General features: G+C 38.4%; 3 protein-coding genes across 4 annotated transcripts in view; 2 read left to right on the top strand and 1 right to left on the bottom strand.

Moving 5' to 3' along the window:
• Nucleotides 1-413, top strand: part of itga10 (integrin, alpha 10) — a 36215-nt gene extending 35802 nt beyond the window's left edge. Inside the window, exon 30 of the mRNA XM_061716903.1 lies at nucleotides 43-413. Within this exon, the coding sequence (XP_061572887.1) occupies nucleotides 43-96 (54 nt within the window). The 3' untranslated portion in view covers nucleotides 97-413. The remainder of the gene's footprint in view (nucleotides 1-42) is intronic.
• A 2-nt stretch (nucleotides 414-415) lies between these two features.
• Nucleotides 416-6425, bottom strand: polr3c (polymerase (RNA) III (DNA directed) polypeptide C). 2 transcript variants are annotated; one of them, XM_061716904.1, is made up of 13 exons: nucleotides 6280-6425; nucleotides 4223-4369; nucleotides 3450-3714; nucleotides 2845-3137; nucleotides 2613-2717; nucleotides 2145-2318; nucleotides 2007-2058; nucleotides 1851-1911; nucleotides 1608-1758; nucleotides 1219-1320; nucleotides 1046-1095; nucleotides 789-938; nucleotides 416-694 (listed from the first exon to the last, which is right to left on the bottom strand). In XM_061716904.1, exons 2-13 carry the CDS (start codon nucleotides 4367-4369, stop codon nucleotides 613-615), a joined length of 1632 nt encoding a protein of 543 aa, XP_061572888.1. In that variant the 5' UTR covers nucleotides 6280-6425; the 3' UTR covers nucleotides 416-612. The 2 variants fall into 2 exon arrangements, with proteins under 2 accessions (XP_061572888.1, XP_061572889.1); XM_061716905.1 differs by having other exon boundaries at nucleotides 6269-6424.
• Nucleotides 6426-6475: 50 nt separating this feature from the next.
• On the top strand, nucleotides 6476-19887 carry rnf115a (ring finger protein 115a). The gene is made up of 9 exons (XM_061716908.1): nucleotides 6476-6625; nucleotides 12280-12338; nucleotides 12585-12639; nucleotides 12862-13145; nucleotides 14042-14110; nucleotides 14196-14268; nucleotides 16575-16668; nucleotides 18253-18368; nucleotides 18750-19887. Exons 1-9 carry the CDS (start codon nucleotides 6476-6478, stop codon nucleotides 18867-18869), a joined length of 1020 nt encoding a protein of 339 aa, XP_061572892.1. The 3' UTR covers nucleotides 18870-19887.
• The last annotated feature ends 10 nt before the right edge of the window (nucleotides 19888-19897 follow it).

Below are 19897 nucleotides of genomic sequence, written 5' to 3'. Positions count from 1 at the left end.
GTATAAAGACGAGGATATTAATTCCACACATGTTCTTGTCAGCTTGGATTTTTCACACGCAAAAACATAAGAGAGGATGAAAATCATGAAGACTGAGCAGCGCTTCAGTCATTTGCCATGAAGACTCGCAGACGAGAGGAATCCTCCTTGCAGCAGACACAGCGATCCTGGGAGCCACGACGCAGACGCAACAGGGATCTCCAGGCCCAGAGCATCACGAGGGTCCAACAGAAAATGCACTACCCACTATTTCCAGGGTCAGGGGCACTTATGTAAATAATCTTTTTCTAATTTTTAGAGAAAAAAAGTGTATTAAACCACACTTCCCCTATTTAACTTGCAGACTTTTTTCATGGTTTTATAGTTCAGTCATATGGTCTTACAGCTTCCCTTTGTTTTGCTAATGGAATAAAAGAGGAAAAAAAAGTTATTGTGTTCTGTTTATTTATTACTGTTGTCATTAAAATAACCTGTTCAGATTTTAACTCTAACAGAAATACGCCATGTATAAACTCTAAAACAGTCATATCTGATAGCAATCATATACAGAGAGCAAAAGAAAAACGGTTCTTAAGAAAATTGTGGGTGAATCTTCGTGCACCAACGTCTGACTCAACTTGTGGATCCTGTAGAGATGACGTAGGTCTCCAGCAGAAAGATGGTTTCATCTACTTGGTTCTCAGCTGAATCTAACCTGCAGGAGAAAAAATAAAAACAACCAAACTATGAACATCAAGAGATAGCTGAGGTACATAATAACCTGCAGAAAAGTTTTAGTCTGGTCTTACTTGTTAACATGAAGCCTTAAGTTATCAAGCTGTAGTTTTTCAGGAGCAGTGATCATCTCCTCAACCTCAGTCAGCTGTTCGGGCTCAGCCCCACTGGCCTGCAGAGACGCCAAAATGGCTTCGATTCGTTGGGATTTCTCCAGGAGGCGCCTGTAAACCAGGCGTAAAACCAATCAAATTCATCTGTGGCACCACGTGTGAGCCAAACAAGTGTAACGTGTCAAATCATCAACTCAAACAGTTAATCAAAGACCCACTTGCTCTCTTTGGTCTCAAACAGACGTCGCTCTATGAGGTTGGCCACCGTCTGCAGAAGAAAAATGCCCAGACAGGATTTTATTAAATGCAAAACAAGCACAAAAGACAATAATATCCTGTCATTAGCTCTACATCCATAACTCCGTAGGCTGCGGCATGTTTATTGGCTCACCTTGTAACAGTTTTGCAGCAGCATTCTCGCAGTAGGGAGCTGGTTGACAGTGTAAAGATAGAAGGTGCGAGAGGGAGCGTAGTCTGGTGTCTTGGGGATTTCCTGTACATTGATTAATAATCATTCAGAGAAAATAAATAATGAATTACTGTAAGAAGTATACCTGTTCGTTTTTAATTTTCAGTTTTCACAGCATCAAAATGTATCTATTCAAATTGTTTTTTCTATATTGAAATATCCAAATGGCCACTTGCTTTAGAATGTCTCTGTGTTACTGAGTACAAAACAACCCAAGCTAAAAGATCGGCCTTTTAAAACCATATCATGTCTTTTAGTCATTAGAAATTCAGTTCAAACAGGATTTATGGTATGCTTTCCAAAGTTCATACCTGCAGCTGGACCAGGTTCTGTGAAAGCAGTGTGTATAGCATTTCTTTAGCCTCTTTTGCTGGAATCATGGCAAAATCTTCCACTTGCTTCTGCTCCAGATGACGTTTCCGTAGCAACAAACGGAAGATACGAGCTGATCGAGAGCCAAATCTGATGACATGTGAAGAGTGGCATGATTAATGATGGGTTTCCGATGCCAGGGCAGTAGCATGCATACATAGTTAAAACAAACGCTGACTTACCTCTCCTGTACCACAGACTCTAGTGTGGCTCGTGCCAGGTTGGCCAAAGCTCTGTGCAGATCTGAAGGACGAGTTCAGAAAAGCAACTGCTCTTTGAAATTCATGAAAAAATTAAACACACTGTCGGTTGCTGCTCTCAATTAAAATAAAGGATACTGACAACAAATATTCCTCCACCACTTTCACCAGCCCTCCCCACAAACTCCATCTAAGACATGAGAAAACAAAGTCATAAGCACTTTGTGGGGATAAAAGCAAAAGTTAGTACAATTTTGTGACTCAAAGAGGACATACCGGGTCGTCTACCAGTAGAGTGAGGTACTGGTCTAAGATTGGTCTCGGGATGTTGTAACTGGCTGGTAAGGACCTGAAGATCTCATTGGCTGACAGCGGCTTTGTGGCGGTGGCTGTCGGCGATGTCGTCACTTCACTCATCCTCAACATGGTCCTAACGATTTCACTGCTCGTCTGAGTGGTTGGGATTCAAAAATTATTTTTAATTTCCTTGAAGATATATCCTTTCATTTTCTATATCTAGATGTCATGGTCATGGAATACTGGAGTTTATAACCTTTAAATCTGTAATGTAACTGTCAGATTGATTTTCATTTTGTAAAATATTTTTCAACATTCTCAAAGGTGCTGTATGCATTAAAAAAAACATAGAACAGAATAATAAAATAGAATGAATGGGTGTATTGTATGTAAGTTGAACTCTTCCTCAAAATATATACATTTTCAACCTTTGCATGTAAACTCAACCTGATCCAGTTTGTTGGCGACAGCACTGATGATCGCCTGGTCTCTGAAGAGCTGATGGAACCGCTCCACATTCACCTGCCAGTAAATCCCCTCATCACCATGCGTCTGAGCAAAAGGGATGTATATGCAAACGACAGTAATAGATCACATTAGCCGTGAACAATATGTTAGATGTAAGGAAGGCTCGACTTTATGCAGTAAATATGTTAAATTATATATAATATTCACTGACCTCTAAATCCATTTTAGCCCTTTTGGCATTCCTTTGGTCCTCTCCATCCTCAACAGCAAGCTGACGCTTGCCCCGTCCTGTGAGTGTCACATGAGGAACCGTATAGCAGTCAGCGAAGCTCTCTGGTGTGGGCAGGACGGTACTAACAGGCCCTGCAGGAGCCAAACTGGGTTCCTGTGGGGTGCTGTCTGCTGTTCCTGCTACAGCCAATGGAGGGCAACGCTGAAGAAAATGGGTCTCCACCAGTTTGGAAAAGGCAGAAGATACTTCACTGTATTCTATGCTCTGTCCCTCTATAAATACAAAACAGACACAGATTACATTTCTTTAACATTCTGCACAAATCTCGCATAAGCCTGAAAATATTCACTCAAGTCCTTGTTTACAATTTCTAGCTAGTATAAATTTTTGGCATGCCATTTTAAATTGACGAGTGTCAAAATGTTTTACAACTGTTTTTCTCTGATTTCCATGCAAACTTTGAAACATGAGGTACTGTCTGTAGGAACTGGCAAACTAAACCCCTGGCTTCAAAACAGCATTTCACAAAGTCGAGTTTTAATACCCACATTGGTTAATAGTCTTTGGTCGATATGGATACTGACCCTCCATGTTCTGTGTGAGACGGTCTGCGACGGTCTTAACCGTGACGCTCATCATCATGTGGCCTCTCTGTAGCAACTCCTCTATGATTAACTCGCCTGCATCACCGTACAGGGTTTTGGCAGTGTAGATATAACGTGGGTAGCGCAGAATTCTCAGGATCCGATCGCAGCAGGCTCGATACTCTGGTGGGCTCCCGGGTCCTTTCCGACCCGGGGTGAACAGACAGGCCCCGTGCTGCACAAGCACGCAGAGAGACTTCTTTACCTGGATTGAGAGAGAAGAGGGGAATGGTAATGTTGTATATTGCCCCTCTTCTATTTTTCAAAAAGACCTCACGAAGAGATTCTTTGCAATTGAAATTAGCATTATCAAGTACCTGCTATGGCTTGATATTAAATAATTTTATTATTTTTGTCAGTTTTACCTGTGAAACCCAAAAGTATGAGTTTATCCAGTCAAATAACACCATAATGTCTCGTAACAATGTCAATGAAATCTAGCTCTCTGCTGCAGGAAAAAATAAATTAATAAAATATCAAAGGTGTATTTAAATCAATGCTGTAAGAACATCACTCTCATGTCAAACTGGCAACTACGCTCAGTCTAAAGGGCAGCTGTGGCTACAAAAGTAGCTACCACCACCGGTGAGAATGTGTATGAATGAATAATGGTCTCTGTAAAGCGCTCTGGGTGCCTTGAAGGGCGCTATATAAAACCAAGCCATTATTATTATTATTATATTTATATGACCAAAAAGGGTTGCCAGACCTACCAGGTCCACCGAGATTCCAGTTTCGTGAACGATGGTTCTTAAACTTTGTGCACCACTTCTGAGCAGGTGTGTTGCCACTTTCTCCACCAGTTCTCCAAAATGCTCCCGCAGGAGAAGACCACACAGACGCACCTCCTGGGCTGTCATCTGCACAAATAAAACCAACTGTAATCCTTCGTTTTTATTAGCATTATACATTATATAGTAAAGTTATATATAACATAATCTACAGCATAACATTCTACTTTGGTCTTTTAAAGCCACAAAAAAAAATTCAAATGTTCTAGAAGTTTGCAGACTTTTGACACTATAATACTGATCATTTAACAATATGTGAAGTATAATATTTTTGCCATTTTTGTTCAACTGGACTGCCTTTTATCTACCTTTAGGAATAATAATAATTCTGCTAAAGCTTGAAATTACAAATAATAAACAATTTCCAAATGAAAGGTGAACATTCAATGTTTATTGTGAATGGATAGAGAAATTCAGTAAATATGTCAATAATAATAGCGTTCATTTACTATAACTATTATTTTTTTTAACTGTTTTACTTTCAGCTGTACTTTTACTTTATAACTGTACTTCAATGTTATTATTATTGACAGTATACTGGCTTGTTTCCTCCTTGTGTCTAAAAACTGTAAAATCACATATTTTCATGTTTTATGGGTTATATGTATCGTTATGCGTGTGCATGTATATAGGTATGTATATATAGATAAGTGTGTGCACATTGGGTAAAGTTTATTTTATAGATGTATTTATTTTGTGTACATCTAATTAAAATAGATTCATTTATTTATATTAATGTATTTACGAGGGACTATATATGTTCAAAATGTGTGTGTATATATATATCTATTTGTATATTGATACATAGATTCATATTAGTGTCAACGTTGTTGTGCTCTATACAATGGTTTTGACATGTCTGGAATTAATCAATACAAATGAATATATATATATATATATATATATATATGCAGCAACAACTGTGACATATTTACACCCACAACGATCGCATGGAACATATAGGCTAAGTTAAAACTATACATTAATTTTCATTTTTCATTTTATTCTTTATTTCATTCCAAAAATAAAACAAACAATTCAATACAAATACAAATACAAATGTTCATAAATTGTGAATGAAAAGGGAGCAGAAAGAAGAAGAATCTTATCTAATCTGCCCCTTTTTCCAAGAAATAAATTCACAAATGACATAAATTACAAATAAAAAAAACAACAACTAATTAAATAAAAAATTTAAATAAAATAAAATTACCGCAGTCTAAGGGTATGTCAAAAGTCAATCAAACTTAACTAACACATTTCATTATATTTACTTAACATACAGGCTTTAATTGTTCTTTTGAATGTAATGTTTGATTTGGATTCTTTGTTTTCTTTATTCAGATTGTTCCATAAACTGATTCCTTTCACAGAAACACAACGTTCCATCAATTTTGTCCTGCATTTTGGTTTTTCAAAAACCTCTGTTCCTTTTAAGTTATACTTGCTTTCTCTTTTTTCAAATCTTTTCTGAATGTTGATTGGTAAAGTTTTTTTATGAGCTTTAAAAATAATTTGCAGAATACTATAATCTACTAATTCATGAAATTTCAACTATTTTAACTGAAGGAATAATGGATTTGTTGGATCTCTATATCGTTTTCTACTGATTATTCTTATGGCTCTTTTTTGCAGAATGAAAATTGATTGAATATATGTTTTACAGGCATTTCCCCAAACTTCAACACAGTAGGTCAGATATGGAACAATCAGAGTTATATAAAATGTACAATGCTTTACTTTGTGTAACAGAGCAATTGTTTTTGATATTTTTTTATCTTTGTATAATGTATATGTGATTTCCAATTCAAATTCTCATCCAGCATGACATCCAAAAACCTTACTCTATTAATTTCAATACCATCTATATTAATTGAAGTGTCCGTGTCTCTCCTTCTGTTACTAAATATCATGAAGTTTGATTCACAAACTAATCACAATTTAAACTATTTCACTACTATTTCTTACCTTTTACATACCTTTTACATACAGGTTTTCCACAGATCCGTGTGGAAAAACGCAGCTTTTGCCTCTAATTATCCGAAAGCCAGAAGACAAATGTCAAAACATCTTTAATTTCCACACACATGCGGCGTCGCGACATCGATGTCAACAAACGGGCGCTTCCGGGCTTCTCCCCTTGCTCGCCGGTGATTGGCCAGGGCGCCGCGGTGCATGCCGGGCCGGAGGCGGAGCCCCGTGTTCAGCTCGTGGAGGACCTACGTCACTGTTGCTGCTCTGGCCAAGATGGCGGAGGCTGCGGCGTTACCCCCGCATCGGTTCTTCTGTCACTGCTGTAAGGGAGAAGTAAATCCCAAACTCCCGGTAAGTCACACAGTTTTACTTCACGTACAATAACAGATCTTACTTTACGCACGACTGACAAGGCTGCCTTCCGGCCAATAGTTGTTTTTGTTTCGCCTGCTCGCCACAGCTAAACGGCAGTTAGCAGGTAGCAGTTAGCAGTGTTTGTTGTGAACTCAGAAAATAATCTGAGTAAAGGTTTTCGTAGGACAAGCAGACTTTGGAAGCAATCACACATGTTTTTGCAAGCGCTGCCTGTTTGTGTCTTGTCTCTGTGCTTGAAGTTGTGGCTAGACAGTTTGGAGAGATTTAAAGAAAAAAAACAACAGGAAAAATTGTGTCTGCCCTTTTACTATGAAAACAACTGAGCTATCTTTTCTTCCTTTTACATGCTCCCTATTTCCAAAGCCAAGCACCACAAATCATGGACTATTTTGTTTTTCAATTTATGTAAACACACTTGACTGAAGAGGCTGGGGAATTTTCGGGAACATATTTACGTTTGTCATTTTCACTTTCAGAATTGTAGTTGAGACTCTCGTGCTGCACAGACGTGACTCAGGCAGAGACACTGGACTGGAGAAGCTAGGGAATGTTCAGGAACATATTTACATTCGTCATTTTCACTTTAGAATTGGAGTTAAGATTGTTGTCAGTCATAGATAGGCTTGCCACCCGTCCCTTGAAATACGGAAATGTTACGTAATTGGGAATTAAAAGTTGCGTTCCGTATTGAACCAATAAGGACATATATTATGCTCTTATTTATTTATGTCATAATATACAGGTGGAGGTCGGAAAATGTGAATATATTGCAAAACTTTATTCGTAGTAAATTCAACTAAAGGTGAAATGAATTATTTCCATTCATTCAAAGTGAGAAATGTCAAGCCTTTATTTGTTATAATTTTGGTGATTATGGCTCACAGTTTATGAAAAGCCCAAATAAAAAATCTAAAAAAATTAGAATATTTTATGAAATCAATAAACAATTCAATCATCAAAATTATAACAAATAAAGGTTTAACATATATTTCTTTGCATGTAATGAGACTATGCAAAATATTAGTTTCACCTTTTCAGTTGAAGTATTGAAATACATTTACACTATATACACCATATATTACCATACTTTTACAAAAACATAGCATAGGAGGATATTTCAGTTGCTAGTATGGTTGGCTGTCTGTACAGTCATGCAAGTTCAATGCTATTAAAGCACTTTAAACTTGAAATCAAAGCATTTTGTTTTTTTTTGTATAAAATATATATATTTCTATGCAGTTTAGAAGTTTTGGGGATGTCCCTTTTTTTGGTGTCTGCGCTGCTGAAATTGGGGCGTCCCTTATTTCTATTTCTGAAAGGTGGCAACCCTAGTCATAGACATGACCTCCAACCTTACTGGCCTTTACCAACCTTTAGGTGTTTTGAAAATACTTTCTAAATGTGCTTTTAAAGGAGTCTTTCAGTTTGTCCTAGTTTCAACAAATTTGTGTTTTATTCTAGTTATCTCTCCCTGTTTTATCTGTTTGATCTGAATCCGGCCTTTCAATGACCGAGAAGCCTGTAGTTTTTGCTACTTTGTTTTTATTCGTATTATATTTCACATTATTGTTCTATTGTTATTGAGAAATTATGCAAGTCGGTGTTATGTTGGAGTAAATGAGCAAACCATTTTTTGTTTGTTTGTTTGTTTTATCATATGTCATATGATTAAAAACTATATATATATATATATCCCTTTCCTGCATAACAATTACATTAAAATACACGGTGCAATTAATACAATGTAGACAGTAACAGGCAGACTTTTCCACTGAGGTTGACAGTTGTGCAAATAACCAAACATTTGTGCAAATCTCAAATAAAACATGTAAACAGATATTGCATCTCTTTGAGCAAATCTCAAATAATTACAACACGTCAACTACTGTACATTTTACAGATTTTGTGCCAGGAAAACTAACCTGTCAACACTGTCAGGTTTCAGCACACAAAGGTACTTTTTTGCCAGCTCAAGGGGTCAGCGTTGATGTACAGTCAATTTGTCACAAAATAAGCTATATCGATATAAACAATATTGTCTCGTACCATATCGCGTTTGAAAATATATCAATATATGTTAAAATCTCGATATATCGCCCAGCCCTGCCTCCAACTTTACTGGCCTTTACCAACCTTTAGGTGTTTTGAAAATACTTTATAAATGTGCTTTTAAAGGAATCTTTCAGTTTGTCCAAGTTTCAACAAACTTGTGTTTTATTCTAGTTATCTCTCCCTGTTTTATCTGTTTGATCTGAATCCGGCCTTTCAATGGCCGAGAAGCCTGTCGTTTTTGCTACTTTGTTTTTATTCGTATTATATTTCACATTATTGTTCTATTGTTATTGAGAAATTATGCAAGTCAGTGTTATGTTGGAGTAAATTAGCAAACGATTTTTTGTTTGTTTGTTTTATCATATGTCATAGGGCTGGGCGATTTTGGACAAAAATAAAATCCCGATTTTTTTTCTCTGAAAACCCGATTTTTCGACTTCGATTTTTTTGGTAAAACTACAAAAGACAATGGAATAAATTGTTTCAAATATTTTATCTTTATTTTTAAAGAAAAATAGCAAACAAATTTCCCTATTGCTAATGAAGTGCAATTGAAAGATACTGTAAATCCTCCTTGAGTTTAGTAAAGTGACAACATTTACAATTTTCTTGACCAAACAAAGATGACTAGACGAGATCCGTCTGTAATGCAGCCAGCTGCAAAAAAGGAAAATCGATTTTCCGATTTTCCTTTTTTTAACATCGTCTTGATTAATGAATCCGATTTAGATTTAAAATCGATTAATCGCACAGCCCTAATGTCATATGATGAAAAACCGAGTATAAAGTGATGTGAAACATTGTAGCGTTTAGTTTTAGTTTTAGTTTTTTTAAGGATCCCCATTAGAAGCACACAAATGTGCCTCTAGTCTTCCTGGGGTCCTGAACATAAAAATACAGTACAGTGCAGTCATACAGTAAAAAAAACAACATCAACAAAAAAACATTTAACAAAAAAACAACAAAAAACAATCAGACAGGCTGCACAGACCTAAAATGATAAAAACATAAATTTGAGAATAATACTGATAAACAGTGAAGTAAATACAGACAAATTAAAAATAATTAAGAAAGAACAAAGACAATCAGACAGGCTGATTGTATAACAGACTATACCAGACACGGAGCATACTCAACGGACAAACGGTATAATCCACAGAGTACAAACAAATAAACTAACATAAACTTATATTTGGTCTTCCTTTATTTATTACTAGTAGAAGAAAAATGTCACGAAATATTCACAAAACCCTGGATTAAGAATAGAAAAAAAATTGTTTTCCAGCATTTGATTCTGCTCCATCCGCTGTTGCACCCAGTTCAATACTTGTAATATTAAGCTTACTGAATTTCAATGTTAGGATCTTTAGGATTAAGGGTGCGTCCCAATACTCCCCCTCGCCCTCCTTTTCTTCCCTAACCCTAACTTTTGCGCGTTCCCGTGAAGGTAGTGGTGTCCCAATTCCTCTTTTCACCTAGGGGGAGGGGGCATAACGAGGGCTAGGGGCTGAGAATAGCCCCTTCAAATCGAGGGATTTCAGATGCTGACTTGGCGAGCGAGGGGGTATGAAAAAAAGAGGCTCTGCGTCGATTTGACTCGCCGACCGAAGGCAAACAGGCAGACTGGTCTCAGAGAAATAGAGAGTAATAATCCTGTGACTCGTCAGATTTGTTTTGGATGTTTCTGATATAATAGTCTTCAGAAACCACAAAGTAATCCAGCTGTTATCTGGGTAATTTACACACTTTCAGATAAAGTTGCGGAAGATCACGCCAGAATAAAGGGATTTATGGTTCCGCGTTACACCAACGCAGATCCTACGGCGGAGGTTACGCAACCTACGCCGTAGGCTCTGCGTCGATTTAACGCGGACCCAAGCTCCGGACCCGGCAGACAGAAATCTCTAAATTTCGGAGCAAATTTCTTAACAGGCGTAGCTACAACTGTTAGATTTAATCTATTAAACCAACATATTCCTAAATGATTTATTTCAGCCGGCGTGATTCTCAACAGAGCTGCGTCCCGGGAGAGAGTGTCTCTCCCGGGGCTGACGGAGCAGCCTGACCCGGCGATCACGTCTCTTCTCGGGCTGTGAGCTGAGGCTGCTCCCCGGGGCCGGCGGCTCTTCTCATCTCCGAAAACATCGGGTCAAATTTCTTAACAGGCGTTATTCGGATAAACTGAGCCCCGGTTGGGGATCTTAAGGTTACCATTATACCTGAAAAAATATTAAAACTTAATAAAGTGCCATATTAACAGCGCTACAGCTGAAATTAAAACAGCTTTTGGCTCTCAGCTTCCTGATCAGGGAAGGGATGAAAACGAGTGGTAGGGGGAGAATTGGGACAGGCACCTGGGCCAAGTGCCCTAGATCTCAAGTGCCCTAAAATCTCCCCCTTCTTTTTTAGGGCTTAGGGAAGAAAAGAAGTGCGAGTGGAGAAAAGAAGGGCGAGTGAAGGAGAATTGGGATTGGGCCTAAGTTTCTGACTTAACCTCACAGCTATGGACATAGCTTGGCTTTTGCTTAATAAGGTCATTTGTTGGATTTAAGTAAAAAAAAGTGGCAAATAGCTATAACTTTAGGCTTGTATTGACATATAACACTTAAATGGCTAACTTCAATTATTTATTTCATAATTAACAAAAATGTTGAAGTAATTACTACTCTGAATCTTTATTTTATGTTATGCTTGAATGTTGTCCCTATTTCCTTGATACTAATTTGGCTTGCTTGTCTGAGATGCAGTCATTACTTTGACATGTCTACAGTGAGCCAAATGACTGCAACATCCAAAATGACCACACTGCGCTTGCATTCAGAATATACCCAGAACATTTATACGTCTTGCATTCAGCAACATTACAGAAAAGTTAAACTTAATAAAACATAACTAACACAAACTGTTTTCTGTTTCTAACCGTGAGATTCCCTAAACAACTCTAAGTGGGAGAGAGTTCTGATCTTTCAAAATTCTGTCTGTACAGTATGTTAAACAAGCCCACTTTTTTCCAGTTTCCACGGTTGAGACGACATCATATGATTCAGCTGCACGGCTAGCACTTCTGTTTTCCTCATTCTGTCCCAGTGGTTTCTTACACTAAGCACTTTAGGTGTGGTTGGCAGACCAGTTTTACATCCACTATAGCATTCAGAAATATTTTTTGCCACACATATATGATTGATGTAATAATGTCATGTTCTTTTGTTGATTGAGCCAGTTGCAGAAAGATAATTAAAATATGTCAGTAAGAATTTATGGAATGGGGATTTTATGAGATATTAATCTGTAAACAATGTGGCAAATCACATTTGTGCCGTCCTATAAATATTACACACGAAAAAAATGTTGGTAATATATTAACAAGTACACCTTGCATTTCGATCTTCTTACAGCTCTGTTTCCTTGCGATATTTATCTGTATAACCCTGAGGAAATTATCTCAAGTGGAGCTAAAATTATGTTATCAGGTCATATTATATCAATGAATAATTTGTTTTGTCTCAAAAATGAATATCAGCATTTTTCCTAGCTATATGATTACAGCATGGCCCATTCTGTGTTGCAATTCCTTTCAGGAATACACCTGTCCAAGATGTGAGTCAGGTTTCATTGAGGAAGTAACAGAAGACTCCAGGTAAGAATCATATCCTTCTGCTTTACTCTCCCAGACAACACAGGGTGTCAAATAATCTGAGTGTTGCTCTTTAGCAAGAGCAGGGACATGGACCAAATAATGCTGCTGTTGCATTGCTGAAGCTTGCAGGCCTGCCCATTTTGCAGTCTTGTTCCTGGCTAAACATTGAATTCTAACATATGTGCAGGATTCAGTGCACATTGCTAATAATGGATCTTTTGTCCCCTTGTGCGCTGTTTTCCTCAGTCTCCTAGAGGGTGGAGTAAATGGAATAGATGACACAGCTACACATTTTGCAGAGGTATGCATTGATCTGAAGGCTTGGGGATAGAGAAGTACACAGCCTAAAGATGCTTGATATTGTTGTAATGATTAGTTATGATTAACCTTGTTTTTTTCTTTGCTTCCTTTTTCTCTTCTACCCCCCTCTGTGAACCCTGCCCACCTCTTTTATATTCTATCATTGATTGTTTGCCTTATCTTTATTGTTGCCTCTTTCCACCACTGTCTAATATCCCTGTAGCTATGGCACCTCTTGTTACTGGAGCGGCCATTTAGAACAGACAATGACACCTCTGACTCAGAACCTAGGCTCCCTCGGGGACGCCTGGGGGGTTTCAGTGATCTTGGAGGGTTAGGAGGTGGACCAATTGGGGGATCCGTTCCAGCAGGTCTAGGGGGCCCTATCGGGGGACCACTAGGGGCAGCAGAACACTGGGGACCAGGGCGTCCACCTCGTCTGTACACCCAAAGGAGATACCGGTCCAGAGGCAGCAGTAGGCCAGATCGCTCACCTGCTGTAGAGGGGTAGGTGATTGACTTGTTCAGTGACCGTGTTATTTTTCTTCCTCCATCCTACCACTTGTGACCTATCCCACCCTCCCTCCGTTGATTTCCCTGATCATTTATTGCATGGCTACTCTGACATAACCATAAACAGGGTCAGAAATCGACCAGTAACTTTGGGCAACAACAGGTTCACCAGTTGGGGACCACAATGGGCTTTTTGGCATCACAGGTATTTTTTAGAGGTAAAATCCAGAGTGGACAAGGTGTGGAAATTATCTGCACTTTTTAACAGTACGTGAGTGAGCAGAGTCTTGAAATGCAAAAGAAATGTGAGTTGGGCACACAATATGTAACACTTTTGAATCGCTTCCTCAGGGTTTCTGCGGGGTTTTAAAAAGTATTAAAAAGTGATAAATGAAAATTGCCAAATTTAAGGCCATTAAAAGTGTTGAATTCACTGTCAGAGGTATTATTTTTTTTAAAAATTGGTATTATTTTTTACATTTTAAGCAGTCTATTTTATTGTCATTCACAAAGTGAAATAAATGTGAAACATCTGGTCAACATCAATGAGTCTATAAATCTGTTCTGTATAGTGTTCTATAGGTCAAAATCTGTATTAATGTTAAAAGGTCCGTGATTAACACTTAATGTTGTGACAGTTTTTAAAAAAAAATCTGAAGGTAGTGAAAAAGGTATTAAATTGGTATTAAATTTAACATAAGGATTGCTGTATAAACCCTGTTCCTGTATGAAACAAGGGTGTGTGAGGGACTAAATAAAGTGCTTATTAAGATGGGATGTGGCGCACAATCACATCTGTCATAAACAAGGTGTTAAAATCTGATTAGTACTTTTTTTTATCCTTTTTTTTGTTAGACAACTTTAATTGTTCTGTATTTTGTGTTTATCAGGATTGTACAACAGTTTCTTGCTGGTCTCTTTGCACACTCTGAAATCTCCGGCTCACCACCTCAGTCATGGTAAACACCTCACATTAAAATTACTGTGTTGGTGCCTGTTGAATTGACACTTATCATTAACTTTGGCTGCCTATGTCTCTTTCAGGACAGAGATGCTGCACTCTAACCCAGGAGATTACGCATGGGGGCAGGGAGGGTTAGACGCTGTGATAACGCAGGTAAACTGGTTTAGTCTCACGCCACTGGCTACCTTTTATACGATTCATTTTAGAATTCTATTGTTGCCTTTTCAAGCCCTAAATGGCCAAGCACCACAGATCAGATCAGCTGATAAACTGCACAGAACTAAGTGTAAACTTAATGCCCTTGCATACTGCCATTCTGTAACATTTGCGTAAAAGTGGGCCACCAATTTTACTCCATTGGCCATGACATACTGGCCCAAGCAAGACAGAAAAATCCCACACACACACGTGTCCTTACATACATGAAATGGTCATTCTGGAAATAAAGTTAAACTTAATGACATGTGGGTAAGATGTTAAGTTAATTGCTTGTGTCGTGTGCGTGCCGATATACCAATAATGTTGGAGGAGACCATGTAATCACCTTTCTTTATGTTATAAGAGGGCGATGGTTGAGCTCTGAAATGCGTCATATGTATGTAAATGAGAGGTGCATGGACGAAAGATTGATGGTGTGTGGGTCATAATATGTGCAAAAGTTGACCAGGAAGGTTTGGGCAGTGGCTTGACCAAAGTTGACTGTTTGCACAAATAAAAGTGCTGCCGCTCCTTAAGTTGGAAGTGTCCGGGTCTCCCTCACCAGCTACTGTTTTGATTTGTGACTAGGTTTTAAACACAAGTGCTGCTCATCCGTAGAGCAATGTGAAGCTCCTGTGCTTGTAACTGGTCAGCAAGCAGGAATTGTTAAAAATATTTTTCACTTTTTGCAAATTGAATCAGTGTTTTCTTACCTTGTTAATGTCACGCTGAATAATTGTGACCGATTCTTTGGCCTCACGACGGGTGACATCATCCGCTCCTTGATGTGAAAGGATAATGGACCATAATTGGTAGATACTAAAAGCGCTGGATTTCATCTTCTTTTCTCGAAAACTAGGGCATTTTCTTATTTCTGTATCCTTTTTTGTATCGATTCAGCTTTGTTTAATTATTTAGAGTGACTGAATAAGAATAATGATGCGAGGTGCAGACAAAAGTTTCCCCTATTTTCTTCTGCGTCCCTGTGAAGGACCACGGACATGGAATGTGATCTGAAAGTTGTTAGAAATTCTTACACTTACACAGGGGGAATGTCCCTTACATACAGGCCCCGTTTACACGGAGCAAAAACGGTGGCGTTTTCATGCGTTTTTGCCGTTCGTTTACACGAAAACGAAGCTCAAAGTCACCAAAAACGATCATTTCTGAAAACTCCGGCCAAAGTGGAGATTTTCAAAAACTCAGTTTTCACGTTTGCTTGTAAACGGAGGGAAACTGAGATTTAGGCTTCAGAACGTCACATTATGCAACAGAAACGTCACCAGCATCATGTGTGCGACCTGTGTTTACATTTTGTTTGGCCACGTCAATATTTTATTGTATTTTACCTGTTTTATATTCTAAAGTCACTGTTAAAAGTAACTCCACTTCTCTGTCACTCCAAACGAAAGACTCTCGTTCCGTCTTGGAAGTAACTGGCAGTCAAGGCTGATTTATGGTTCCGCGTTACACCGACGCGCACCTTACGTAGGCTATGCCGTCGATTTAACGCGGAATATTTGTAACCATATTATTCAGGCTTCACACGTGTCATTTGTTGACGTTTTTTTCCAGGATTCTGATTGGCTAGCATGACTTTACGCTTCTCGTTACACTGCCCCCTGCAGGTTTGGATGCTCATAACACCCTTAACAGCGTATTTATCCGGGTTCGTGTAAATGAGGATATTTTTCAAAACGTAGAGGGGGAAACCCGGCTATGTGTAAACGTGGCCACAGAGGTGGTCCCTCCTTTCTTTCTTTTTTTTAACACCATTTTGTCTACCCGGGAGGTGGAAAAAAGTGGAGAACAGATTTTACGCCTTTCCGGCAAGTGGCTCTTACACACCGGCACAGAGACTAGGTAAAGGGGGAAATGTTTCTCAAAGAAAAGCCAGTTTGTAAGGGCCTTTAGAGGGGACTGTACCTTTGCGGTTGTGCCTCCAAAAATGTCTAAGACTGGCTTTTAAGTCTCTTCTTGAGACCCTTCTCTTCTCATTGACTTTTGACACCTTATGGGTTATTGACTTTCTGTTTTATTTTATTTTTATTGTACCCTTTTGTCTCGTGTATTTAATATCTAATTTTATTGCATTTTTGTTATGTCTTTTATGATTTAGTATGTTTCTGTACAGCACTTTGGGCCACAATGGATCTTTTCGAGTGTGTTATTAGTTGGAACTAAACAAAACTTCTTATAAAGCTTGTGTTGCTGTCACTTTTTCTTTTCTCTTGAATTAACACGTGTGCTTGTGTGTGCAGTTACTAGGTCAGTTGGAGAACACAGGACCTCCTCCAGCTGAGAAAGAGAAGATTTCTTCTCTCCCAACTGTCAATATCTCTCAGGAACAGGCAGGTCAGTCATAACTCGTCCATATTTCTCGTCTTTTCTCTCACTTTCCTACTAGGTTTCTTTAGTTATTTGCTGCAGTTCAAACTGCACCTGTGACATGGCTAAAAGCCTCAGTTTAGCCTTCATCATGCAAATACATCATTTATGCCATTGGCGAAGGTGTAGCTGTTGTGTGGAATTTCACTACAAAGTTGTTGTTTCTTTTAAATCATCACTAAATTCTTGGTAACCATTGGTAAGTTTTTAAGGGGTGTTACTGTTGCTTAAAGGTAGAGTAAGCAATTTCTGGATGACATTATGGTTGTTGATATTTGAACAAAACACAAAGAGGTAGCTTTGTCCTTCACCCTTCCTCCACTGCTTTCTGATAAAACACCCCCCATAACTAACATAAGCTCATCGCTGTTGTGAGTCCTGAGGGGACCAGCCAAAAGGAAAAGACCGGACAGCAGAGTAACAGAGCTTTGCATGCACGTACGAGTATTTACAGCACCCCTAGGGCTGCTGAAGTAGGACCACAGACAACCACACACAGGATTTACACGTATTTACAGTCTATCATCACACATTTGTAATAAGCTTCTCAGTACTGTTACTCCCAAATGGTTGGTTTTTCTACTTTCAGTTTCTCTAAGTACAAAATGAGAGCTTTCCAGTGACGTAATGTATGATACAGTAGATGTTACAGTAAATGTGTGCTGGGTGACCTCTGGCACCTTTTGAGTAGTAAGAATTACAAAGTTTAATACTTTTAAGAGCAATTTCTGAGATATCTTAGTTGCACGTTTACAATTTTCTCTGCTCTCTGTATCGCTGATGGCAGAGTTCTGCCCCAATGCGCTCACAAAGCTTTATGCAGGCGCTCTCAGGTGAGGCACTCCACCAGCGGACAGACAGTGCTTCGGAAAGTACGTCCCATCAATCACCTGAAATGGAGTCAAAAATATCAATGTTTTTTTTTATATATATTTTTTTTAAGCTGTTATGACTGATGTCATGAAAAGAAACACGAACACCTTTAAGAAGTTTTTCTAAGTTCTGGTCCACGCATGAAACAGACATGTCATGATGTAAACCACCTATAATTAACTGTTACACTTGTTGGCAGCTAATTTTGTCAACTAAATCGATTAATTGTTGCACCCTTAGTGTCCATTATATTGGATGCCGCATGAAACTCTTTTTGTGGACTTCTGTATCCAAAAATAAAATAGAAATCAATAAAGCTATCATTTCTCAGGATAAAAATTGGCCACTAACTTTTGTTGTGTGAAATACTTTACGATTAAACTAATATCTCACCTCCATCTTTATTTTTTTCTTTATACTTTCAGGAGTATCTTCTTTCCATTGCTCTCTCTGTATGTTGTCATATTTGACCCCACGGCATTAACATATTTAGTTTGTTGTGTTATTAAGCCTTATAATGACTCACTTATTGGGATAAATTAAGTAAGTTGCTTTTTTAAATTCTGTAAATGCAGAAACAGCGTTTAGTCCAAGGCAGTCCATGTAAGTTTTAAGGAAGTAATGATACTGATATTATTGTGCGAAACACTAAACCCCTTTCTATCTCCGTTCCTCTAGACTGCAGTATGGAATGTCCAGTGTGCAAGGAGGACTTTACAGCGGGAGAGCCGGTCAGACAGCTGCCCTGCAAACACTTCTTCCACTCAGGCTGTATAGTCCCATGGCTAGAAATGGTGCGTCACAAAAAAAAACACATTTTACGAAATCTATTATGCAGTTATGCGGTTATGCGGTTAATGATTCACTTCCCATTTTGCACTGAAAAATTTGAGAATATTGTTCAAAGGCATAATCAGTAAGAGAGAGCACCATGTGAGCATACCGCATTTGAATTGTGTATTGTGAAAAAGTATATGTTTATATTCATATAGATTTAATCCATAATTCTACAGTTGCTCTGCTCTTTAGTGCAGTCTTACTTGATTCGTGCCTCCCAGGCTTCATAAGAAGCCTGAGCATTACATAAAATGGGAGCTTAACATAAGAAATGTTGTTAAAATTTGTGAGTAAATGGCAGTGATCTAATGTCGACATTTTGTTCTGTGGACACGCAGCATGACACGTGTCCAGTGTGCAGGATGAGTTTAAACGGAGAAGACAGCAGCAATCAGCCTCCGTCAGAGCCTCCTTCACTTTCCACGGACCCCCGCACACAGGAGAGATGGTCCTTCTGAGACGCCCACCTGTCTCATCCCTTAGCACACCTCACCTACATCCAACGAAACGCTTTTCACTTCCTTCTGTGCATCGCTATCAACCATTTCACTGACTTTTTGTATTATTTTTTTAATGCCTTCCTCCTCAACCATGCAACATTCAGCTCTTTTAACAATTCATTGTGCACAATATGTTTTGTTTGCCTAATGACAAACCAGCCCAGATTGATGTTTATGCCAGCCGCACCTCTGCTTCCAATCACCAAACAAATTATATCTACATCTTTCTTTAAATGTACTACTGCTGAGGTAACAATTCCAGATTGATATAATTTAGTATACCATCTTTCCTCACTCAAAGATGAGCTAAATCCTGCAACTGAGCCCTGTAAGGCACCTGGGAAGACTTAAGGGGATATTTTTTCCCCCCTTTGCATTTACATAGAAGGTTATAACATGAACACATTCTGCCCCTCAAGGTCTTACATGCATATTTCATTTTTGGGGGATACAGGAAGAATTTGGCAACTTGGCTTGATAGCATTTAATTTGACTGTACTGTAAAGGAGTTCACATTGTCTTAGAACTCTGTAGTGTTTTTCTATAATAGAACCTAAAGTATTTTATATGAATAATGCTATTGGCCACAAACAGAAGCTGAGACTTCGGGTGAATTGGAGGGCTGTGTTGTGACTTCTAGGGCTTCTCACAGTCTGATATTACAAATGTAACGGTGAGAGAATGAGATTACGGCCCTCGGAGCTCTTAACATGCCCACCCCCTCCCTTCATGGTGTATATATTATAAACAGATTGGATCCCTCTTTCATTTTATTCTTCTCTTTATGACCTTTGTTTCTCATTTTTATCACTTCTTTGATGTAAATAATTTTAGTTCAGCAACTTGAGGTTTGCAAAGGAAACAAAAAACATTGAGAATGGAGATGCAAAAGTGAAATAAAATACCTGTTTATCAAACTGTATATTATATGAAAAAATGTCTAAGATGTATTAATAAATTGACAAAAAAACTGGAATCATTGACTC

The sequence above is a fragment of the Cololabis saira genome, chromosome 3 (genome assembly GCF_033807715.1).
Source record: "Cololabis saira isolate AMF1-May2022 chromosome 3, fColSai1.1, whole genome shotgun sequence".
Lineage (NCBI taxonomy): Eukaryota > Metazoa > Chordata > Actinopteri > Beloniformes > Belonidae > Cololabis > Cololabis saira.
This window is presented reverse-complemented; position numbering and strand designations above follow the sequence as displayed.